Below are 26,942 nucleotides of genomic sequence, written 5' to 3'. Positions count from 1 at the left end.
GTGATGTTTTTCATTGGAAAAATAGAGTAACTTCGGCTCTCACGGTGCAATACAGCTGGCGTATAGGCTGGCGGGGGCTCTCATATGCAATGCCGGCACGTTTCACTCTGCAGCAGCCACCACCTCCAGCATCAGCATCATCATCAGCATCATCATCCTCATCACCAGGTGCAGCACGAGGATTCTTTGGGAGCTGCGCTGGTGCACGGAGGAAGAAGACCCGCTGAAGCCCACTCGAGAGTCATGCTCGTGGGCACAGTCGAGCGTGTTGAATGAGGAAGCGGCTACCGGGACTGCTCGGTGTTCTGTTCCCGTCTAGACGAGCCTTTCACACGGAGGGGGGTGGCACATGCCAGCCGGGCGCTTAACGGAGCCTCGCCGGCAGGAGGAGTAAATGGGACCGCACATCGTCCGAACGTTAGAAAGATGGAGCGATTTGTTCTGCTCGTTCTCAGCTGCTTTGGCGTCTCGCGGGTCTCAGCGGGTAAGTTGGCGACGATCATGTGCAATTGCAAAGACGGTCTTTATAGCGCGGCAGCATCCGCACCATCTGAGTGCCATTTGACTGGGTGGCTCAAGGTTCCACAGTGGGCCAGTGGCATTCGTGTGCATGGGGAGGAAGGAAAGACCGTTTGCAACGATGTGAACATCATTGTGCATTGTGCACTGTGCACTCTGCACTCGGCACGCTGTGCATTATCTCAGGAACCTGTGGAGAGCGTTTGCGTGACATCGTAGTGAACAACGTGCAAGTATTTACACCAATTGGCGATTGTGATTGTTTATCTGTTACAATGGATTGTATTACGATGGCCTAGGTTGAATGGCATATATGGGATTTATTAGAAAATGTAATTGGCTGTCATATAACACAGTGTGCGCGCGCATGTGCCGAGATCTATGATTTATAAAATCTGTGCAAATATTCTTATATATCACGAAGACTTGAAGCTTATTTAATTTGCCCATTAAGTACACATTTTACAATATTCTACACTGTTGGACTTTACCAGGTCCAAAAGGTACATTTATGTTCACACCACTGGCAAACATTGTTCTCTCTAAACTGCTGCACTTCATTATGGGAATGACAATAAACATTTTTTAAGTAGCCTACAAATGTGATCTTAAGTAAATCAGCATTATTCATATGGAGCAGTTATCTCCTGTCCACTATTCCATGCCATCATCCTTAGAGCTAATAAGATAATACAAGATAAGAAAAAATCAGAACTATAAGCATGATACTGTATTTCATCCATAATCCAAAACTGGCACATAAACACTGGTGTTGGTGTGCTTACAAACCCTTGCTGCCTCACGTTAAAAAAAAACAACAACAAAAAACAATGACCACTTGGTCATCCTATTCACTATATCAAAAAGATATGAATTCTCTGTTTCGATTGACACTGTCAATTTAATCATATGTTCATTTTCGAGGTTTTCCTTTGCAGTTGTGAACAACTATTCATCATCACTGCAAGCGGTTTCTAATACTTTGGTTTCCAGAGTCAAAACAGCTGTATTACTGAACCTCGTCGGATCGTGCGAGCGCTCATTCTCTTGTAGCCATTCAGTGTATGCTTTACAGAAAGCAATTGTTTTTTAATTTTATTATTATTATTATTTTTTTTTTTTTTATTATTCACAAATCATTTGGGATATATTTAAGTTCCACAAAATATCAATGACATCACATCTCCTACTAACTGACCTGGAGAACAGGCTGAATCACATTTGCTTGCTGTTTGGTTTGTGCATCGTCACAGACCAGTGGACTGATGCATGTTTCCTTGTAGCTGCTTTAAAGCTACACACATACACTCACATGATGACCAGAACACAGTGATGTACAGTACATCACTTCTGACACAGAAAATGTAAATGTACCTCTAATTTGGTCAACAGTTTTCTACCTGTCAAACAATTCACTGGCCATTTGTACTGAGCTTCTTTAAAAATAATAATAAAAATTTAAAAATATACATCAATAAATAAAATCACTCATTGATTGTTTGATAATCCAACAAGCCCAATTGGAATAATATTTGAAATTGTGCATCTTATTCTGGCTTCCTTCTATCTAGCTTCGCATGAATCAGCTCATAAATATGCTTATCTATCATATAATGGCCACATATGGAGATCCTCACAGTTAATCAAGCATTCATAACCTATTTATATAACATTTCGCCTGTGTGGAGTTTGCATGTTCTCCCCGTGCCTGCGTGGGTTTTCTCCGGGCACTCCGGTTTCCTCCCACATCCCAAAAACATGCATGGTAGGTTGATTGAAGACTCTAAATTGCCTGTAGGTGTGACTGTGAGTGCGAATGGTTGTTTGTTTCTATGTGCCCTGCGATTGGCTGGCAACCAGTTCAGGGTGTACCCCGCCTCCTGCCCGATGACAGCTGGGATAGGCTCCAGCACGCCCGCGACCCTAGTGAGGAGAAGCGGCTCAGAAAATGGATGGATGGATGGATTTACATAAGGCTCATAAGTAGCAAGGAAAGAGGTGAAGGCGATTTCTTTCAAAAGGCAAACACTAGAAACTCCGGGACACATTGATGTGATGTCAAGTCTGAGTGTCGGCCTGGCAAGAGTGTGTGGGAGTGGGACAAGAAAATTTACACCGTGCTGACGTCTTTACTACATCTGTGTTTATAGCGACTCATAAACAGCTGGCTGAACCTGGGTAAGGAGAGAAGTAATGTTTCAATTTAAAATGTAAATCGACTCCCTAACACATTCATCTCAATGAGTCTAAATTGTTGGGGGCAATTTTCCCAGGGTTATTTCAAGAAAAAAAGGGTGGTGGGGGGTGGGGGGGGGAATCAATTAATCATTCAATAAATTAAATACTGATGCAAAAGGCAAAATGACTCCAGTCTTCTCCTTTGTTTTTGTAATGCTTATAATTAGAATGCAGTCTTTCGAGTGCTCAGGGAATACGTTTTTATGATGCATGTAAAAATATACAAACTTTTTAGGGCTCAGGATTATACAGGTGCAGGTGATACATTTTCAGTCGTCATCGAGACTACAGAATTGAGTACGGATGTCCCGATCACATTTTTTTTTTTTTTTTTTTGTATCCGAGCCTTTGATTTTCAGAATCTGCCAATACCGAGTCCCGATCGGATACCTCGACTATGCATTAAAAAAGAAATGTTCGCTGAATATACATACATATGTGTATGTATATGGTTATACATGGACACAGACATACAAAAATATATACCAAGAACATATGTATATATATTATATGGGCCATTCACAAACATGCACACTTAAAAGTTTTTTTTAACTATACAGTACACATATTGAACAACTCAAAATCTTTATTGGCCCAACTCAGGCAACTCAGGTAACTTATTTATAATAATATAATAAGTGTTTTTTTTTTTAACATATGAGCAAATTCATGAAATATAGCCACATAACATTTACACTAATAGAATATTAACATTAAGCAAATTGCAGATCAGTGTGCAGGATGCTTCATAATATTTTCATGGTGCATTTCTACATGTTATTTCCTGGGGATGCAAATAGCACCAATTCGGTGTAATGGCATATAAACTTAAACATAGTATAGTGGAGTGCTCTGAGCGCTTGCTAAACAATACATTTACATCGTTATTTATTATTATTATTATTTATTGTGTCTTAAGGCTATAATGACCGTCCATGCAGCGACAGAGTTGGTGGGATGCGTCACGTGCGTGACTCTGCTCATCTATAAACGACACTATTGACGTACGACCACAAGCTTGCTTGTCACAAAATAATTGACACTTGTTCAACCTTTTTTTCAAGTTAAGTAGTTTGAATGTGTCACAATTGCCAGCAACAAGAACGCAAGATTCCATTTCCGATCATCTTAAAGAAGTGAATCTATCATATATGTTGTCAATGCTGTACAAGGAAGAAGTGATGTTGTACCATTCTGCTCGTAACATGTTTATCAACAATTTAGCAGCGGTTAGTACTGTCGCTTGTTGGGTTTGTGGGCACTTTCTCTGGCTTTATTAAATATAGGTATAACCATTGCTTCTTTCCAGCTATTTTGGTAGCTTGCCTTCTTCCTATATTCATTTGTACACTTGCAACAGTTTCTACCCAAATGTTTGAACATAATATAACAGATCTGCTCTTTCCCGGCCGGGTGAGGTGTGTCCAGACTTATCTGGTGCTCTCCTCATTTCTTGCAATGTAAAGGGTACATCCAATATATTGCTAAAACTCTCATTTCTGTCTAATACGCCAGCATACTCTTGTTGAGTTGTTTCCTCCCCTCGTTTCACCTCTTCTGTTAAATTATTAGAACTATGAACATCTTTAAAAACCTTTACCATTATTTCTGATTTGTCCTCATTTGATATCTTATTTCATCTCCTTTCTGTATTACTGGGTATTGTCTTTCTTTCTGGACTCCCCTCATCTTTCTTAGCATACCCCACACATCACTAATTGGAGTCGTGCTTCCAATTGAGCTGCAGAATTCCCTCCATTTCCTTTTCTTCACTTCTTTGATTACTTTCCTTACCTGCGCCTGTGATTTTCTTTATGCTCAAACAGTTTTTGAAAGTAATGCATTCTTGTTCATGTTTTATAGGCCTTCTTTCTTTCACTACTTTACTACATTCTTCTGCCCACTATAGCACTGTTTTTCTTTCTATTCTCCCTTTACTTACTGGTATTGCTGCTTTGGTAGCCTTTATTATCATTGGACAGAATTGCAAGGCGCAGCCGAGGCGTAGAGGGGGTCCGGTTTGGTGGCTTCAGAATTGCATCTCTGCTTTTTGCAGATGATGTGGTTCTGTTGGCTTCATCAAGCCGTGACCTCCAACTCTCAAGGGAGCAGTTCGCAGCTGAGTGTGAAGCGGCTGGGATGAGAATCAGCACCTCCAAATCTGAGACCATGGTCCTCAGTCGGAAAAGGGCGGCGTGCCCTCTCCGGGTCAGGGATGAGATCCTGCCCCAAGTGGAGGAGATCAAGTATCTTGGGGTCTTGTTCACGAGTGAGGGAAGAATGGAACGGGAGATCGACAGGTGGATCGGTGCAGCGTCTGCATTGATGCAGACTTTGTATCGGTCCGTTGTGCTAAAGAAGGAGCTAAGCTCTCTATTTACCGGTCGATCTACGTTCCTACCCTCCCCTATGGAGAAGATGAGCTAACCAACGTGCCTACGTGGCCGCCATGTTGGGGAGGTTGAGGTTCCCATCAAAGGCAATGCGTGGACATTGAAATCAAGTCATAACGTGCTCATTTCCAAACCAATTTTCATAAGGTTTACTTTGTTGTCAATGGAAAAACGAGTTCTATCAATGTATGACATTTGGGGAAAAAAGCATCCAAAAATATTTTTACTTGTGAAAGGTTACTTCCAATTCCCTTGTCGTAATTGTACGGCGTTTTACGTAACCGTATGCAGCACGATGTACCGGCATCAATGGGCTTTGGGTTTTCTTGCCGTCCACACACATTGAATGTGCTGACGACTTTGACTTCCCTAGCTCAGCGTCGCTGGTGGCACACAGCTCAAAAGGGCCATGTCATATCTACTCTCGTGTTGTTGCGTTCGTGAACGTTTCGTACAGAAGAAATAATCTTTTTAGTGAATGAACTTAAGCGAATCAGTTTATGAAATGATTCGTTCTTTTAGCTTGTGAGGCAAGCGAGTCGGCTGGGAGCTGAAACAGAACTGTTGAAGTGTTCTGTCTGTGCAGGCGGGGGCAGGACTTCATTAAACTTATTGCCGTGTGATTTGTGATTCGCCAGTGTTGTCACTCACTACAGCGAATGGCCAATAAGCAGCCAGGGTCACGCAGCGCCGTGCAGGCCGGGGAGAGACTTAAGTGAACTGAATGATTCGTTCAGTGAACTGGTGTACTGAAGAACTGAAGAGTTGAACTTATCGGTCCCGATCCGTTAGACACGAGTGATTCGTTCGTGGAACTTCTTCGTTTGTGATCCGCTAATGAGCGATGTACTAGTGCGATGAGTGAGTCGTTTGCGCAAGGAACGACGTACTACGCAGTGAACATACTCACGAGTGATTTTAACCGTATGTCGTGACGTCCTCGCGGGGATAGCTTTCACTAGCAGCTTCAAGCTAACGGCTAATTTTTGAGTCAGTCAAGCACATGAAAACAAGCACACATATTTAAAATAAATGTATATTAATAATACATGCATATACATGCACATACATATCATTCCCTCTGTGTCTCTGATGCAATTATTAAAGCTTCTTATTTAATAATAATAATAATAATACATTAAACTTCTATAGCGCTTCTCAAGACACTCAAGGATGCTTTCCACTAATCAGATGACAATAACAGTAAGGTGAGTGAGCAGAAAACCCAGCTGGCCGTTGCTGGTGTCAGCGACGTTCCACCGCGGTGGAATGCAGACAAGTCACGTCGGCCGGCGAGAGCCTAGCTGGACGTCAGGGGACGCGGAGGGATGTTCGGTAGCTGAGCTCGCTGCACGCATGCTCACAACTCACAACCGAAGCCGGGTGTTTGAGAACTTGCTGAGAGAGAGATCGGTTGGTGATAATTTAGCCGTTTTTTTGGTTGTGTTTTTTAAAAATAATTTCCCCGCCTTTCCTAGTTTACAATACATGACAACAACAATGCATAGTCCTTCGGTGAACGTGTTGAGTGAACGTGAACCTCAGGGACGGATCCTTAACTGAAAGAGGAAGCACTTGAATGATTTTGTGAAAAAGAACTGAACGATTCGGTGAATGAATCTTTTGAACAAATATTTTTAAGGATCTGATTCGAATGATTCAGTACACTCAAAAGAACTGCCGTGCCCATCACTAATCTACCCATTCATATCTATGATATTCACCGACCAGACTCGACATTCTTCTTCATCTCTTATTTCTTCTTCGTCTCTTACGAGTATCTATGTACTTTTACATAGTGGCCTCTCGTGTTCAGACAGAGACACACCTGAATAAAATGCTTTATGTTCCAGGCTATATTTAAATATGTTGCCACACATTTAAATATACTTAGAAAAACATGCAGATAAAATGTCAGTAATGGCAACTTTTTACTCTAAAACATATTATATTTGAGTGAAACAATCCATCCATCCATCAATCCATTTTCTGAGATGCTTCTCCTCACTAGGGTCGCAGGCGTGCTGGAGCCTATCCCAGCTGTCATCGGGCAGGAGGCGGGGTACACCCTGAACTGGTTGCTAGCCAATCGCAGGGCACATACAAACAAACAACCATTCGCACGCACAGTCACACCTACGGGCAATTTAGATTCTCCAATTAATGCATGTTTTTGGGATGTGGGAGGAAACCGGAGTGCCCGGAGAAAACCCACGCAGGCACGGGGAGAACATGCAAACTCCGCACAGGCGGGGCCGGGGATTGAACCCGGGTCCTCAGAACTGTGAGGCTGACGCTCTAACCAGTCGGCCACCATGCCGCCTGAGTGAAACAATGTTCAAGAAAATTTGTTTTTTAACAATATTTGGTTGAAAGAAAACATTTTCATCACAATTACCAAAAGTAATGGTATTATCAAGTATTGGCAGTCAGTATCAGTGAGTACTCCAATGTAAGTACTTGTACTTGGTCAAACAAAAAAAAAAGAAAAAAGCGGTATCGGTGCATCCCTACAAATTATACTGGCAGGTTCAACTATTCACAGATATTTTTCAACCCATCCATCATTCACTGATAAACTCACCCATTCACTTGTATGCTCTGGCCAAAGCATAGTCTAATATGAAAGTATGTTTGGCGCCATCTTGTGGCATTTTACTGCAAGTAACTAGGTTTAAGTAAGTTGAAGAGCATAATGTAGTGTTTTGCCACCATCTTTTTGCATCTTGGGACCATGGAACGATGTTGAGGTGAATTGAGGAGCATTATGTAGTATGTTGCCACCATCCTGTGGCATCTACAGGCAATTTTAATCCATTGTAAAGAGGGCGTCAATTACTCGCGGACATTCTCTATTTTGGCAGGGCTCGATCCTTATCGTATTTTTAACCAGGCTTGCCAGACTTTAGCCTATGAACTCAAATGAAGCCCCATAGCTTTGTTGAGGCCTTAGTGCAATCTACCGCTAGAACCTCTTAAGTCACCACACATGTTAATTCGCACCTGACAAGTTGAATTAAAGCAGAGGAGATAAGAGGCTGCGATTGGCTGGCAACCAGTTCAGGGTGTACCCCGCCTCCTGCCCGATGACAGCTGGGATAGGCTCCAGCACGCCCGCGACCCTAGTGAGGAGAAGCGGCTCAGAAAATGGATGGATGGATGGATGGAGATAAGAGGCCATTTTCTGAGCGCCCTTTCAAATTCCCACATAGATGGTTTGTAACATGGTTGTTCTTTTGTCTAGCACATTGTCATCTTTCTCTTCACTTCAAAAAGCCTCCTTAAGTTGTCCTTTGAGAGGTCATATAAGGTTTAATGAAGCGCACTTGAATGGAGCGATGACCTTGTGCTTAGTGGAGAGGACTTGTGCGCTCATGGTAACTTGACAATGGAGGCCATTGAAAATGGTAATTATATTTTAGGCAAGAGTTTGTCAAACATTTAATCACAGTTCATATTTAATCACATACAGTATTGCGATGACACAAATAATGTGCACAGCGCTGCTTGTGGTATGACCGCCTAAACATTTATTACTGTATATTAGGGCTTGTGCAGACTAGTCAACTTGCTGAATTCCGAACTCCACAATGACGTCTTGACGTCGACTAGTTGCTGATCATGTGTTTTGCAAAAGATTGAGTGCGCTGAAGGAAATTATTCTGGCACCTCAATTGATTTAAATTGTCTTTATTTCCGAATGCGAGGAAAAGATAAAAAAAAAAGCTCGGCTTAAGAAGGATTTTGTACAACTTTTCTTCCCGCAATATCTAAATGAGACGAAAGCAGGGAAATTATTCCACCGCACAGGAAGAAGTTATTATTTTCCCAAATTCTCGCTTTGGTGGGCACAGAATGAAGGCAGGTTTCCCCATTTGGCCAAATTGTGCAAACGTTGCCGCACTGTGCCGGCAACATTTGGTTAGCACATCCACTTCCAGTTCTGAGGACCGGGGTTCAAATCGCCTATGCATGTTCTCCCCCCGTGCCTGTCCTCCCACATCCCAAAAACATGCATGGTAGGCTGATTGAAGAGTCTGAATTGCCCGTAGGTGTGAATGTGAGTGCAAATGGTTGTTTTTCTATATGTGCCCTACGATTGGCTGGCGACCAGTTCAGGGTGTACCCCGGCTCTTGCCCAAAGATAACTGGGATAGGGTCCACGCCCGCGACCCTAGTGAGGAGAAGCGGTACAGAAAATGGATAGATGGATGGATGAAATTACATTGTTGCTTATTCAGAATAAATACTCATACATTGACTGCATGTCTGAGATCCAGTGTGTACATGCAAAGGAATCTTTAAATGGGATGTTCAGACATTTTTAAAATATTTAGTCACTGGCCACAACATTTGGTATAACTGTACAATCGAATGAGATTCAATGCAAGAACTGTATCAAAATGTCTACCTTTTTAAATGTATTAATGCTCAATTTGCATTAATTCTATGACTGATGCTATAGCGTCTAAGAATAATAATGTGCAATGTTTCAAGTAGGCACACCAAGGCAGTGAAGCAGAGACAAACAGTGAGCTTAATGCTTTTTAAAAAGCTAGTTACATTGCCTAGTTTCCCTCAATCCAAACACCGAGCAATTCATTAAAGGGCTCAGCTATTCCTAAACACTTGTTTTTTTACGTCACCAAATTAGTAAATACAGGCGAGCTATTCTATTATTCCACTGCATGGCTCAAAATGTTATATTTGAGATGCAATGTTGTTTGTATGTAAACCGTCCATTGTCAAAGTGAAAGTCAAGAAAAATAGTTCATTAATTTGTGAAATTAATGAACAGGGATATTGGAGAGTTGTCACCCTTGACTCCACTCAGCATGGAATAGACAACTTGCTGCCATCATGAACAAACATACACTCACCAGGACATCCAGCGTGGCTCAAAGTCACATCCATATCTCACAGTGATGCAGACAACTGCGCTCAGGGAGACTTTATGAAGACATATGTCTGCTGTTTCATTAGAGCTGACTGTCATGAGGATATTTAAAGTCTGTGGTCACTGGTGACCCTCATTGTTTTTTTAAAACATTATGAAATGGTAGAAACGAGGTGGGTAAAGACATGAAAGCAATGACCAGAAGCTTTCAGATGTGAGGATCATGAGGGTGTTCGCTACAGAGCTATGATATCTACTGTATATACAGGTACAACCGTTTTATGCAGCTTACTTCTGTTCTCAGGGGCTCAACTCAACTTAATTTATAGAACACTTTAAAAAAAAAACAGCCACAGTTGAAACAAAGTGCTGTGCATTTATATACCTGTAAATATATTTATTTAAAATCATAAACCCTGTCGTTGACATTTAAACACTCCTGCAGCGCCTCCTCTGCCTTGTGATCAAACTGTCACAGTCCTGCTGCTACTCGCCTGTGTGGAGTTTGCATGTTCTCCCTGTGCCTGCGTGGGTTTTCTCTGGGCACTCCAGTTTCCTCCCACATCCCCAAAACATGCATGGTAGGTTGATTGAGGACTCTAAATTGCCCGTAGGTGTGAGTGTGAATGGTTGTTTGTTTATGTGTGCCCTGTGATTGGCTGGCAACCAGTTCAGGGTGTACCCCGCCTTCTGCCCGATGATAGCTGGGATAGGCTCCAGCACTGCGACCCTTGTGAGGATAAGCGGCTCAGAAAATGGATGGATGGATGGATTATTACGACTATTTAGACATTTAAGGGACTCACTGACATGATACAGCGTTTTAAAAACTACAAAATGATTGTTAGGCATCCACGGCCAGGACGAAAACCACACTGCTCCTCCTGAATCTGAGATTTGACTTCCCAACGGACCCTCCTCTCCAGCACCCCTGAATAGACCTTTCCAGGGAGGCTGAGGAGTGTGATCCCCTTTAGTTGGAACACACCCTCCGGTGCCCTTAAAAAGGGGGACCACCACCCCAGTTTGCCAATCCAGAGGCACTGTCCCCGATGTCCACGCGATGTTGCAGAGGTGTGTCAACCAGGACAGCCCCACAACATCCAGAGCCTATAGGAACTCCGGGTGAATCTCATCCACCCCTGGGGGCCTTGCCACCGAGGAGCTTTTTAACCACCTCGGTGACCTCAACCCTAGGGATAGGAGAGCCCGCCTCAGAGACCCCAGACTCTGCTTCCTCATGGGAAGGCGTGTCAGTGGAATTGAGGAGGTCTTCGAAGTATTCTCCCCACCGGCTCACAATGTTCCGAGTCGAGGTCAGCAGCGCCCCATCCCCACTATCATCCCCACTATGCACAGTGTTGATGGTGCACTGGTTCCCCTCCTGAGACGCCAGATGGTGGACCAGAATTTCCTCGAAGCCGTCCGGAAGTCTTACTCCATGGCCTCACCGAACTCCTCCCATGCACGGGTTTTTGCTTCAGCGACCAGCAAAGCTGGATTCTATACTATATCTAGTCGGCACTTTTTGACCACCGCCCAGCTCGCACTGCACCCGACCCCTATGGCCCCTCCCACAGGTGGTGAGCCCATGGGAAGGGGGACCCACATTACCCTCTCCGGCTGTGCCCGGCCGGGCCCCGTGGGCGCAGGCCCGGCCACTAGGCGCTCGCCCTCGTGCCCCACCTCCAGGGGGGGCCCCGGTGACCCGCATCCGGGCAAGGGAAACCTAGATCCATTTAATGTAGTCTTCATAGGGGTCTTGGGAGCCGTGCTTTGTCTGGTTCCTCACCTAGGACCTGTTTGCCATGGGTGACCCTACCGGGGGTGTGAAGCCCCAGACAACTTAGCTCCTTGGATCATTGGGACACACAAACCCCTCCACCACGATAAGGTGACGGCTTCCAGGAGGGGGACGCAAAATCAGCCATCACAATTCCTGTCAGGTTTGAAAAATCACATTGCATGTGCTAAATTAATTTATTTGCATAAACTCCTTCCAGAACCTGCATAATGAACTGCGAAGCAATTTAGCAAGATGTCATCGTGGGTGGGCCTGGTTAGTAGATCAGCTTCCATCTATTTGCGTGAGCAATCAAGTTTGATATACTGTACACACAAAACTTTAAATCACCCTTTGTGTGTTATAATATGCTTGAACACAGTCAAACAAGTATCAGTAGTGTTTGTTTACGAGGAAACTCAATAATAAATACGCCAACTGGAAAGATTCGGAAGGAAAAGGAAAACATTTTGTTTCACAGGTGGTGCCTGAACATTTGTAAAGCTTTGTGAAATCGGTTATAAAATCTATCCGTTTCTTGCTTTGTGCACCAGTGCACAAAGCAAGGTCCATAAAGACATGGATGAGAAACATTGGTATGGATGGACACAACTGGCCTGCACAGGGTCCAGCCCTCAATGCGATAGAACACCTTTGGGCTAATTTCGAGTGGACAATGAGCCAGGCCTTCTCATCCAACATCATTGTGTGACCTCACCAATATATTCCTGTTTCACTCTTAAACCTTGTTGAAAGCCTTCCCACAAGAGTTGAAACTGTCATAGTTGCTAAAGGGTAGACAAACTTCACATTAAACCATATGGATTTAGAATCATATCATCAAATCATATGTGAGTCAAGGCAGATGAGCAAATACTTTTGGCAGTACAGTGTACACCTGTCTGACCGTGTTGCGGTTCTGGGTTTGAAGTTTGACTCTGGCCTTCCTGTATGGAGTCTGTAATTTTTTTTCATTAAGTGGTCCAACATAAGGTGTCCTTCAGCTCAAAAAAGTTTGAACAACACTGAATAGATCAAGCTATTGCTATCGTAAAACTTTTAGGTGAGGCATTGCAACTGACATCATTGTTATTAAGGCTTCCAGCATCAATATTCTTCGGGAGTCGGGCATATGTGTGCGTTGGTTTGAGATGAGGGAGCAGCGGGTAGAGAATCAACAAAAGAATCTGCGGGCGGCAATCCTAAATCTACAGAGTTGGCCTTTAATATTACTAAAAGTCCCTGTTGAAGTCGCAGTCCCTGAGAGGAATCAAAGGTTAACTCGCTGTGTGTGTTTTGAGATGAGAGCACAATATAGACAGACTGGAAGAGTTGAATTAGTTTGATTTGGGACTTCTTAAGTCCCCTCAGGCCCCTCCCGTTTCTGAGTCTTCAGGGGAGATGACAGATAAATAGTAAGTAGAGAGTAAGCAAAAGCAAAATAACTTTAAACATGATAGTCGCTGATGATAAAGATATGCAGCTGGCCCCCTTCCTGTCATCTTTTCTTATACAGGCTATTCATCACAGCTTCAACCGCAGGTATCGTGGAAACAAGTAGCACTGAAACGTTGGGGATTTGCTGGCAAGAGTCTGAATAAAGAGCGCGTGAGTTCATGAGCTGCAGCACCCTGCCCATTAATTGTCAGTAGTGTAATTTGTTAACCTGCACAATATATCATCTCTGCACTGAGCTGCCTGATTATGTTTATATCTTAATAAAGCCAGCAGAGGGGCATCATTGAAAGTGACCACTTCTTCTTGTCCCTATTCATCTTACTCAGACTTAGAGTCCAAATATCTATCAAGGCCAGAGTCATTCATAAATGTGCTGTAACATGATGATGATTACACTGTGGATGCCTTATTTAGAATAAGCTGCTGCAACAGTCTCTTAATTTGTCACTGGAAGTTGCTATTCTTTCAAAAACCGCTGCTGTTAGCCTAGATGGCTCTCTAGAGATATACATATACTCATCATGTTATTCAGTTTTGATTGTCTGAGCTTCCAGATTGTCAACACTTTCGGGCAGCACACAAGACCTCTGACAGCTGAGCAGCTCTTAATGTTGTTAGAACTCAGCTGCACCCTGAGGCATGCAATGCATCTCCATGAAAACCAGGAGTACACCTTTGGAGCCGTAACTGATCACGTTCACATACAAACATGATCAATTATTCAGCTCGATAGGGAATACTGCCACATTTCTCTGTCGCAGATATCAAGCCATGATAAAAACCTGTGCAGCCAAGACATCCGACTGGCACCAATTTATACTTTCTGTTCTTTTTAGTTTGTGCACTTTGCACTTCCACAAGAATAAGTGTGCCCAGGAGGACACTGAACAATTCAACATTACAGTTTTAGAGGTTAGGAAAATAGAACAAAGGCTTTTTTAAAGGCTGCAAACATTTTAACAGGGGGATGTGAAATGTAATATAAATGTTTAGGTATGTTTCCCCTTCTCTCCAGATACTGTATGTAATGCTAAACGTTTTCATATGAAAACAAACGTATGTTTTGCTGAAACACTGAATCTGGGACAAGCAAAGTTTAATATTATGAACGCATGAAAAAAATCTAATTTGACATACAAGACATCAGTGGCATTTGTTTCTTCTTTAAATTAATAAAAGAAATTATTTTATCTCTCTCTATCTATAGCCTTTCGAGATCCTTTTTCATGAAATTATGTTTTCACAGGCCAACAACTAAACAACCCTACCCAAAAAATAAGTATATCTTTCAATGAAAATCCAACCTGCAAAGTATTAACAGTTCCTTGCTTGGAGTAGAAACATTTCATAAAGAAGAAATTAATTCAAGCTTGTCAATGTTATATTCTTTTGTTACAGCCAAAATGGTTCCGCAATGATAAGCAAGTCTGTCCTTTACATTCGTGAACAGATATTCTGCCTCCAACTTGTCTTGAAAGCTCCTATTTTTCCATCATTTGATATGTTCTTGCAAGCCAAATATAATTACACCATGGGCCAAATTAAATTTGACTTGTTTTACGGATTGTTGCAGGATTTATATATTCATTGAAAGGAATTTTAGCTATGCTGGATACCGGTGTGCTTTTGAGTGTGCTTTGGACTACACACCAAGTGATGTGTATTCAGATGCATCTTGCATATGCTTTAAATTCAGATGACGCAATAAAAAAAAAAAATAATAATAAAATAAAACTTTCATGTTACATATTGTTAACCATGGAATTTGTGGTCAGTTCTACAGCAGAGATGAGACAGACCCAAACTTTGCATTGATTTTACCCCTCAGAAGTTTAAAAGTAACACTTTTGTCTGTCTTTTTGCAGATACCTTGTCCCCTCCTGTCAATGTTACCATCAAAGCAGTGAAAGCTAACTCTGCTCTGGTGACATGGGACATCCCCGAGGGAGACCCTGTCATTGGCTTTGCCATCACACAGCAGGTGATGGACACACAGATACTGTACATCCAACACACATAGTAGTTTGTTTAAATAAATACTGTAGAATGCGCACATGCACGTGCAAACTACTCAATGAGACATTATACAAATGAGGTCGTGTTTAATCACTGTGGGTTGCTGCCATTTTTCTATTCTTCTTACTGTGTAATCCCCTTCCTTTAGCCTATAAGATTCTTTATGGGAACAATCACAGGAGTTGTGGTCTTGTTTGACAGCTCTCAGAGAAAAAAAAGATCAGAGTAATGGGGTTACTATTTACTGACATCAACATATTACTCATTTACATACAAATGCATGAATTGCATAACTTCACTAACCTTTATTTATCCTTTTCATGGATACTGTAATGCACACGGACAGGCAAAAATATGCAGACTCAGGGCAGGCATGGCTCGGTTGGCAGCAGTACCTGTAAAATTTGTGTAAAATGCTCAAAAGTGGGCGGCACGGTGATTGACTGGTTAGAGCGTCTGCCTCACAGTTCTGAGGACCGGGGTTCAATCCCTGGCCCCGCCTGTGTGGAGTATGCATGTTCTCCCCGTGCCTGCGTGGGTTTTCTCCGGGCACTCCGGTTTCCACCCACATCCCAAAAACATGCATGGTAGGTTAATTGACGACTCTAAATTGCCCGTAGGTGTGACTGTGAGTGCGTATGGTTGTTTGTTTGAATGTGCCCTACGATTGGCTGGCAACCAGTTCAGGGTGTACCCCGCATCCTGCCCGATGATAGCTGGGATAGGTTCCAGCAGCCTGCGACCCTAGTGAGGAGAAGCGGCTCAGAAAATGGATGGATGGATGCTCAAAAGTATTGCAGCAAAAATCCTCCCTAAAGAAGTGGGACACCACAGAAACTCTAAGTGGAGCAAAATAGGGTGTCTGAGTGACAAATTTTGCAAGATTTTGGAGTGTATCTTTGAGAATTTTCATCCAGTCATCATGAAAATCGTTAGGCGGTCTGAGGTTGCTAGTGTGGGACAACAGGCTCACCATCTTCATTCTAATTAATCCAAAAGGTGTTTAATGGCATTAACATCACTAAAATGATCAAACCATGCTTTTATCTTGCGCTGAGCACTGGGGCAAAGTCATGCAGGAAAGCTTGGTATGCTAAAGAATTAAGATTCAGGGAAACTCAGGGGCCTAGCCTAGCCCTTTATTGATTATTAGATTAGGTAAAGTATGTATCAATAGTTAATTGTCAATATGTTAAAATTAGCATCTTTATGAGTAGTTACTTTTTAGTTTATCTGTATGGTATTAATGTGCCGTATAATTTAGTCTTCAGTGTTAAACATTATTCCACAAAACTCTCCTGTATTGTGCCCCAACAGAAGAAAGACGTGCGTATGCTACGATTCATCCAGGAAGTCAACACCACAACACGCTCCTGTGCATTATGGGACTTAGAGGAGGAGACAGACTACATTGTACATGTCCAGTCCATCAGCATGTTTGGGACGAGTCCTCAAAGCGAACCTTTAAGCTTCCGAACGCCGAAAGAGGCCGATACTCAGGCTTCTAAGAATAAAGGTAAAGTGGAACAGATAGCATGAATCAATACAAAAATGCTTGCACCGCTTTTTTGTGTTTGCTCCCAACCTAGAAGGTGCAGAAATAACTTGGCCTTTTGATAATATCTCGTGTAAACACCAATAAAAATTTGGCTTTACACGATCAGGAGCTTTGGGGCCGATCACCGATCAGCAAGTTTAAAAAAACAATAACCGATCACCAATTCGATCACAAGATGGAGCAATGTGTCCGTTTACATGACTTGTTCATTTATTGTATATGCTTGTGCACTGTATACTGAGTACTGTATCCATCCAGCCAACCATTTTCTGTCCCACTTAACCTCACTCGGGTCGCGGGTGTGCTGGAGCCCATCCCAACTCAAAATTATTCTCTAGCATTTTAGACAAAAGTTCAAGGATTGGCCACTGACATAAGTTTAGCTCAGCTCGACATTAATGGGTGCTAACTAATTGTAATTAAATGTCTTTATTGCAATTAAATTACTTAAATAAATACTGTTAATGACATGCTTACTCTAACTTTCTCACTGTCCCGGCTATATGGACGGGTGTTGTCCAGAGTTTGCGTCCGTTTGGCTTTTCCTTTTATTTTTTTTTTTAGTCGCTGCGTTGCTTGAACACGGCATGCTCCTCATCGTGTACATTCATCAAATTCAAATCAAATTTGTGTTGAAGCATTTCGATGACGTTCCCCACAACGTACTTCAGTTGTGCACAGACTGCAAATAACTCATGTGTTGTTATCTGACACACTGCAAAATAGTCCCACACCGATGACGTACTTTTTAACAAGATTGAAAAAAACTTTATTGGACGTCAGATAGTTACAGTACCGCGCCACAAGATACGTGACAAGGCTAAAAATAAACTGGCTTTTAGATTCATACGCAACGGCCATGCCGAGTTAAACGTCTTGTGCGGAGCCGATCGATGGCGTCATTGATTGGATCGGCGAATTATGACATGAGAGCCGATCAGCTGTTCAGCATTAAATGCTAATTATCGGCCGATACCTATCACACCGATCAGATCGTCGTAAAGTCTAATAAAAATCAATATGAAAACAAAGCGTGAAATGAAATTTCACAACAGAGTGCTCTACACAGCCAAGGGGGTATATTCATTCTGTATTGACGTGCCTCTGCAGGCCACCTTGCTTGCAATCAGCACCACTGCACAGTAAACCAAAATGAGGGAAAAGGGGGAGCATTTATCAGTTGGCGAGTAGAGGAAGCTGCAAGGGATGGTAAATCAATGCGCTCTTGGCTGAAGCCTTATCTACACAATTCCTCCTCATCCTCAGCTCATGTGTGACGCTCCGCAGGACTCCTCCGTGAAAGTGGAGCCATATAGAGTCTGAACTTCTTCCACAGTGGAAGGATAGTATGGAATACAAATACAGTACCTTCACTGCAGAAGACTGAACATGTACGCTCTTTCCACCACTAAGGCCTAATTACCTGTGGAAGTCTTATCTAAGGGTTGTTGCTGCAAGGAAATAAAATTTTAAAGATCAATAACAGGACAGGTCCCAAGTTTCATTTACTGTACTACCTTATGCTCATTTAACTGACATTGATGACTTTTTCTCCCAAATAAACATGACTCTTAACTGACATTTTGACATTAAGAGGAATATATACACACAACAACAACAACAACAAAGTTATTGTACCTTGAAAATAATTTCATGAAGCCTCTTAAATATTCATTAACTTTTTTGAGGAAGCAATAATATACAGTTAGTGGAACCTCCTTGATTTCTCGTTTTGTACATTTTCCAACCCAGTAGGCAGATGCTGGTTTACTGCATACAGTATACCGTAATTCCAAATCACTTTCTTTTCTGCAATGAAACCTTCACATTAGCTTTGGATTGATGTTCCAATGTGTCATTGCATTACTCATATCTCAGAAAAACACCCATTAACAGAAAGATTAGTCACATTTTTACATTAACTAAATGAAGTATGCGGTTTTATAAGTAAATCAGCCAAAGAGAGAAATGTCTGCATGAGAAATATTGCTGCTATTTGCACAGCAAAGTGTATGAGCGCTTTCATTAGTTCTGTTCACGCTTTGTCTACATATGACAGGTGAATTTTCAAAGAAGAAAGACTTTCTCTTCTCGCCACATCTTCAAACCCACATTGCAGTCTCAATAGGAACAATAACCTGAATATAGAATATAAACCTGAAAAGTGTGGACATTTTTCTTCAGTTTAATCTTGAGGGGACCAAATGAGGTTAGAGGGAGTTACAGAAAATACAAACTGAACAATAGCTGCAGAAAACATGATAATATAATGTTGATAATGATGATAATTAATGTGTGAAAAGTGTGAGCAGACAAAACAAAAGGGCTAAAAGTCAAAGGTTACAACTCACAAGAACATTACAATGAACCTAAAAAAGAAATCCTTACCTAAATATGTGAACTGACAGTTATACAGTGAAACCTCCGGTATCGAACACTGGTTAACTAAGTGAAGTTCACTGTGGTCTAGTTACCATTAAATCACAGGCCACAAAAAAACAAAACAACAACAAAAACCACATTCACACTTATTGGAAAATTTAGAGTCTTCAGTAAACATTCCAAAACTGCATGTTTTTGGAATGTGGGAGGAAGCCAGAGTACCCAGAGAAAACTCACACTAGCATGAGGAGAACATGCAAACTCCACACAGGAGGGTGGGAGCCGAGATTCAAACCAATAGGTCAGAACTGTGAGGCAAACATGCTAACCAATAAATCACTGTGTCGTAGTCTCAGACTATATTGTAAATAGCATTGAAACACATTTAAAAGAAATCCTATATTTCAGCCATTTCATTCTGGCTTCAACCAGTTCCAAAACGTTTAGATGGAATCAAGGTGAACTATGACATCACCTATCATCACACAGCTAGACTAGCAGTATTATCATACATTACAGCTTCACTGTTGTAGCTTTATCTCTAGGGAAATGGTAAATGGAATGCACTTACATACAGTAGGCCAGGCCCACTGGGGGCAATTTCGGGTTCAGTGTCTTGCCAAAGGACACTTCGACAGCACTTCGGAGCCGGGATTTGAACAGACAACCCTTCGACCCGCTCTCCCAACTGAGACCTGGTCTCTAAAAATCCTAATATTATTACTTTTCATCTTGTGTTCTCAAATTTGATTTTAACAATTTTCAGTAGCACCTAATTGATGCTGCATTTGTCTATTTATGAGACTGTGTACGTTTAGGCAGCTAGATTTTGTTGTGAATGAAATGATCATGAATATATTTAGCAAAAAGTCGAATACTGAATGGTGCTCTGAAAACTGTATTTGCTTATGTTATTCTCTTTAAATAAATGAATATCGCGTTAAGATGAATTAATGCAATACCTGTATTAAAAATTCAAGCTCTATGAGTGAAAGAATTAAAGTTTAATTTCTACTTATTTCTACTGAGTATGGTAACAAGCAATCAATTTGTAAACATTTATTCATTTCAATTTTAGCCTACTTTAAAACAACGTTTTCATCACGGTGGATTCACATTTGAGCTCCAATTAAAATGTATTTGTTTTTGCTAAATGTATTATTGTGTTAGGTTGATTTTGCTTGACTCAAATTAGCAATCGGCATTTTTTTTTAAATGTTAACCATAGTGAAGGGCAAGTGGAGATGAGCTATGCAGGCACTGCTGCACGTGAACAGGTGTGGCCTTTGGTTGCTGTGCTTTAAAAGTGTGATATCTGGCCAGTTTATAGGATCAAGAGCACTAGCACCCCTTGGGCTTTTGTGCTTTGATTAGTTAATAGTGGACAACGGGCCAATCGATCAGCAGAATTGCTTGTTTCTGAAAGCTACTGGAGCATGAATTGCATTCTTGCCACGCTGGGGCCTCAAAATGTCACCCAGTGAAGCAAATAAAGGATGTGAGGGCCACTCTCTACACTGCGGTGCACTTTATATCAAGCCTGTGACTTCCACAACATTCAGTAATGCCAGAAAAGTGGAGGTTTGGTGCTCATGGGCACCTCAGCAGTCAACAGAATGCAAACTATCATCTCTACAACAAGCAGTTGCCATTCCTTTAGTCCGCAAACCCTGACGCTCGACTTTCCAAAGACTTATGGATGAACTTTTGCCGTCCAAGATCAGTGCAACTCACCAAGAACCATCGCAAAAAAGGAAATACCAGAGACTCCTTAGCATTAAGGAGAATTTGACTGAGTGCAAACCATCTGAGCGATTCCCTGACAAGTATGCTGCCTTTTTACTCTCACAGACGAAGTAACGATGGAGGAAGTGGGTCAGACCAACCAGTTGAGGGCGGGGGAGCTCATCATCATTGTGGTGGTGCTTATCATGTGGGCAGGTGAGGATCATGTAAAACACTATAGAATTATAGAGATTACCTCAAAAATTGTGTGTGAATGTTGAAAGAAAAAAAAGGTATTGGGACTTTTTTACATCACAACATATTACATCATCGCCATCTTCAGATACCATGCACGTGCCTAGGGTTGTCAGCAGCACAGGGAAGATATCATGGAAATCTGTTACTCTAATTTGTTTTTAATCTGTTACAGTGAACCCCTGTTGTAGGAACCAAGCCCTGCGGCGAATAGCAAGAATTCGTGGGTAATTGATGTCCCCGTTAAACCCCGTTAAAAGATGTGAACAAAGCACTACTTTGGTCTAAATGAAGCACCTCACTTCAACATAGTTCCTTGGCCACAACATGCCACAAGAAGGTGGTAAAGTAATACTTTTATTTAGGAATAACAGAGGATAAATTCCCCAAAAATCTGAGAAATGTGAATCAGTGAATGCTGAACCATGAAGAGGTGTTGTTCATTGTACATTATTACACCAGAAGTCATCTAATGCCTGAAAGTGAGGCAAGCATCACATAAAACCCTCCGGTGTACATTGCTCTGAACAAATTTAAAGAACATGTGCATTTTGTTCTGTAAGTGACTTCCATCCGTTGAGCAATGCCTTTTTCTCATACGTGAAAGAATCTTAAATAATAAAGCATAAATGTATAATGCTTGATTATCGGCATCCACAGAATTACTACCGCTCACTTGTTCTGACGCTCTTCTTCCCAGGTGTGATCGCTCTCTTCTGTCGCCAGTATGACATCATCAAAGACAATGAGCCCAACAACAACAAGGACAAAGCCAAAACCTCATCAGAGTGCAGCACTCCTGAACACCCGACAGGGGGGCTGTTGCGTAGTAAGGTATAACCCGCCCACTCCCTCCTCCCCGAGATGCCTCCCCCCTCAACGGCACCGGGCAGGTGAATGGTGCCGCCCGCTACGAGACCTTTTTCACTTGACATTCTTGTGCACTCATACAGTGTTTGTCAATGTCAAACAAAAAGTTGCTGTCATTGCCGTCAGTGTCTAGGAGTCCGACAAATGTCTATGCAGTATATTCTCTTTCACCTGCACGATACTCCATATTATGCGTGCATCATCTTTGAGGTAATGATGCAAAGCGAGTGGGAAGTGGTCCCAACAGTGTAACAGTGAGAATGCTTTATACAATTGCAAAAAAAAAAAAGTATGTGAAACCATTGGAATTTGAAGATTTCTGCATAAATTGGTCATGAAATGTGATTTGATCTTCACTTGTCACAACAATAGACAAACTATTTTCTAAAAGCAATACCACACAAACAATATGTTTCCATGTTTTTATTGAACACTACATGTAAACATTACAGTGCAAAGTGGAAAAGGTATTGTATGTGAACCTGTGGATTTCAATTGGGTTGAGATCAGGACTCTGACTGAGCCACTCAAGAAGGAGTATTTTGTCCTGTTAAATTCATTTTGTTGTTGATTTACTTCTGTCATTTGTGTTGTTGTCCTGTTGCTTCACTCCTCCTCTGTTATGCCTAGATCAGACTACAGGATTTTAGCCCCGATATTGGCTCAATTAGCTCTTGCAGCCGATTTCCTAGATCGGGCCCGACATTTTCTTGTAGTGTGACATAATCTACGACCAACGATTTGGCCCTACGATAGCCCTACGACTGCCAAAATGAAGAGTCTAGCATGTTTTACTGTTTTTTATATCTTCGTGTAGTGTGACATATTAACGCCAACTCTCCGACACCTACCAATAGGATTGCCTATTGTGACCGGCGCATCGCCCCCCATGTTTGCCGTTGTCAACATGATTCAACACAACGCCGGCATGTTTACGTACAACCGGTCGTTAGTGCTAGCACTAGCTTGCTAGGCTACATAACAATTTGTTGCCTGCTTGCGTGTCATATCGTATTACAAATACATGAACATACATCAAGCAATCCTTAAATAAACGTCTTCTCCCGAGCACCGGTGACGGCCACCACACATTTTTCCTCATTTTGTCTACCCCCCCCCCCCCCCCCCCCCCCCCACCCCCCACACCTCCCTCCCCTTGGTCTATTGTTGTGACTTGAATGAAGATAAGTCTGTGTAGATCAGAGCTGGGTAGTAACGAGCTATTTATTCCGTTACATTTACTCAAGTAACATTTTGGATAAATTATACATGTGAGAGTAGTTTGAATGAACCATACTTTTTACTTTGACTTGAGTATTTAGGTAAAAAAGAATAGATAATTTTACTCCGTTACAATGAACGCCATGCCGCTCTCTACTTTTATTTATGGATTAGTGTATGCGTGATCTATTTTTGCGCCAATCCAACGTGATCACTAATGTCGATTGACTTCAATTCGGCACAAGACATGACCACACACACACACACACAGACACACACACACACACACGCACACACACACACACATATATATATAAATTTGTTGTTAAAATGACTCGAAAAGACTCGAAACTCAAAGTGTCGGACTTGCAACTTGACACGGGACCTGAGGATAAAGACTGGAGACTCGTGACTTGCAAAGCAATAACTTGGCCCCACCTCTGCAAAATGCGATGTGGCTATCCACAGCTTTATCAAGTGCCTGACTAAAGGCCTCTTTATACTCCCGCGGTCACGCGGCCGACAACACCCGCATTGCATCCCCCCGCATTGCATCACGCGACAGACGAACCTCTGCGTAGCTTGCCGTGCACACAACAAAAATACGTCGAACGCCGAGGAGATCATCTCTGGTGATTGGTCCGTTTTAGTCACATGCTGTTATGACGTACTCAGCGTGCCCCTTGATTCTACATACCATCCCCGCCTTCACGATCGATTTTGCAGCATAATTAAACGTATCATCTGGTCATCTATGTCCATTTGTTCTAGCAGACACTATTCCACGGTCGCCATTGTTGTTGCTTTGTTCCTTGTTACTGAAAGGAAAGGAAAAATGGCCAAAACATGGAGAGGAAACTCATGTGGTGTCCAAGCCAATAGCATCAGTAGCAACACCCTTGACTTGGAGGTGAACTGCAGTACATTTTCAAAACTGCAACGCGTGAGTTGCGCTCGAGTATAAAGGCAAACTACGCGCCAGATAGCCGCAGTGACGTCAGCACAGTCGCCGACCGTGCGAGTATAAAGAAGCCTTAATATCTAATTGGTTCTTTCTTCATGTGGAACCCCACCAAGTTATTTTGTAATTCACTAACTAACCCCTAAATTCACAAATGAACTAGCTAATCAACTAAGCAAACAACAAACAGCAATTATCAACCATCAATATCTTCGATTTTCATGCTTTTGTGCTTGGTCACGGAAATGCTAATGTTATTGTGTGTGTAAAGCTCAGTAATACTCTTGATTATGATCTAACTACTTCTACTTAATTTGAAGTTGTTGCATTGAGGTGCCGTTTTTTTTTCAATACTACAACCCCAATTCCAATGAAGTTGGGACATTGTGTTAAACACAAATAAAAACAGAATACAATGATTTGCAATTCACGTTCAACCTATATTTAATTGAATACACTACAAAGACAAGATATTTAATGTTCAAACTGATAAACTTTATTGTTTTTAGCAAATAATCATTAACTTAGAATTTTATGGCTGCAACACGTTCCAAAAAACCTCGGACAGGTGGCAAAAAAGACTGAGAAAGTTGAGGAATGCTCATCAAACACCTGTTTGGAACATCCCACAGGTGAGCGGGCTAATTGGGAACAGCTGGGTGCCATGATTGGGTATAAAAGGAGTTTCCCTGAATTGCTCAGTCATTCACAAACAAAGATGGGGCGAGGTTCACCTCTTTGTGAACAAGTGCGTGAGAAAATAGTCGAACAGTTTAAGGACAATGTTCCTGGGTATGGGTAACTTACACATCTGTGAAGGCACCATTAATGCTGAAAAGGTACATTCAGGTTTTGGAGTAACATATGCTACCATCCAAGCAATGTCTTTTTCATGGGCGCCCCTGCTTATTTCAGCAAGACATTGCCAAACCACATTCTGCACGTGTTACAACAGTAGTAGTAAAAGAGTGCGGGTACTAGACTTGCATGCCTGCAGTCCAGACTTGTCTCCAATTGAAAACAGGTGGCGCATTATGAAGCGTAAAATACGACAACTGAGACCCCGGACTGTTTAACAGCTGAAGCTGTACATCAAGCAAGAATGAGAAAGCATTCCACCTACAAAGCTTCAACAAATAGTGTCCTCAGTTCCCAAACGTTTATTGAATGTCGTTCAACGGAAAGGTGATGTAACACAGTGGTAAACATGACCCTGTCCCAGCTTTTTTGGAACGTGTTGCAGCCATAAAATTCTAAGTTAATGATTATTTGCTAAAAACAATAAATGTTATCAGTTTGAACATTAAATATCTTCGCTTTGTAGTGTATTCAATTAAATATATGTTGAATATGATTTGCAAATCATTGTATTCTGTTTTATTGATGTTTAACACAACATCCAACTTCATTGGAATTGGGGTTGTATATTCCGCTCATGCACCCATTTCTGTTCTCCAACGGAACAGCATACTTGACATTGACAAACACCCACAGTGTCATCTGAACATCAGCTTCAGACAAAATTGAAATATGGCTTCAAGTGGTGCCATTTGTGCATGACTGCACCATTTAGCATCATGTAGCAAACACACTCAGCCTCTTGTAATCAATGCAAACACCAGTGCTATTCGTTTAGTCAATTTATGCATAGGAGAAAAGCCAACTAACAAAACAAATAACCTTGAACATAAATGCAGCACAGAGGCATCCCCATGCTCATTGTTTTATTCCTGAGAGCCCTCCGGGATCTTCAGTCATGTCATCTTCTCTACTCCCACAGTTCTCCAAGAACAACAATAGGATGCAATCTGTCAACATCATTGAAGTGTGACTGTCTTCTCTGTGACTTGGTGTTCTCACAAATAAGTGGGCCCTTTTAAGTAAATCTGTTTGTCAGAATGCTTCGCTTACGTCTCCTTTGCCGCGGGCCTCCCAATGAACCAAAGCTTGCGGGACTCCAGGGATTCAGGAAGTACTTGGCCAGCCTGAGAAGACATCCCACAGTGGAGCGACTGCAGGGAGAGTTGAGCGGATCTGCCATGCTTAACAACCAACGTACCATGGGGGAGGCAGAGATTAGGGTCAAATGGTCCTAGCAGGGGACAGATGGACCGAGTGCTGTTCAAGCAACCCCAAGGACCAAAGTCGATAAGCAGAGTCGTCATATACTCTCCCGCTTTCTTCTGTCTTTGAGTGGGTTGTGATTTGACAACATTTGTGGGTAGTTCCCACTGTGTCTAAATATTCCTTTGTGGTGTGATTTAATCTCATCTTCTAGGTATTGTTTTGTCCTTACATTCTCGAATCCAACTTTCTTTGAGTGAGGGTGAATATTGTATCAATCAAGCGTTGTTTTGTTACACAATGTACTGCCCCTACATTTCTATTGTTCTGGTACTTTTGGCACCTCATTGAGACAGAAAGTTCTGCCATCCTGTGGGGAATATACTGTATGTCCGGCGAGCTTGTTTCCCCCCTCAGGGAATCCAGACTGCACCTGGTTGAGTTGAGAGCAATTTCTAAAAATGAGCTGCGATGACGCCATTGCAGCTTCCAAGGGATCGCTCACTGCTGAAGTTTGGTGTCACGTTTGGTCACATTTCCTTTTTAACATCGCCTTGTCTCATTCATGCTTTTAATAGATTCAGATTCTTTAAATTCCGACA

General features: G+C 42.0%; 1 protein-coding gene across 1 annotated transcript; it reads left to right on the top strand.

The window, feature by feature from the left end:
- Positions 1 to 304: 304 nt before the first annotated feature.
- Positions 305 to 26,942, top strand: fndc5a (fibronectin type III domain containing 5a). The gene is made up of 6 exons (XM_061696471.1): positions 305 to 484; positions 15,154 to 15,269; positions 16,622 to 16,820; positions 21,096 to 21,185; positions 21,925 to 22,058; positions 26,057 to 26,942. The coding sequence occupies exons 1-6, from the start codon at positions 427 to 429 to the stop codon at positions 26,105 to 26,107; spliced, it is 648 nt and encodes a 215-aa protein (XP_061552455.1). The 5' UTR covers positions 305 to 426; the 3' UTR covers positions 26,108 to 26,942.

This window comes from Phycodurus eques, chromosome 14, assembly GCF_024500275.1.
Source record: "Phycodurus eques isolate BA_2022a chromosome 14, UOR_Pequ_1.1, whole genome shotgun sequence".
In the NCBI taxonomy this organism is placed as follows: Eukaryota; Metazoa; Chordata; class Actinopteri; order Syngnathiformes; family Syngnathidae; genus Phycodurus; species Phycodurus eques.
This window is presented reverse-complemented; position numbering and strand designations above follow the sequence as displayed.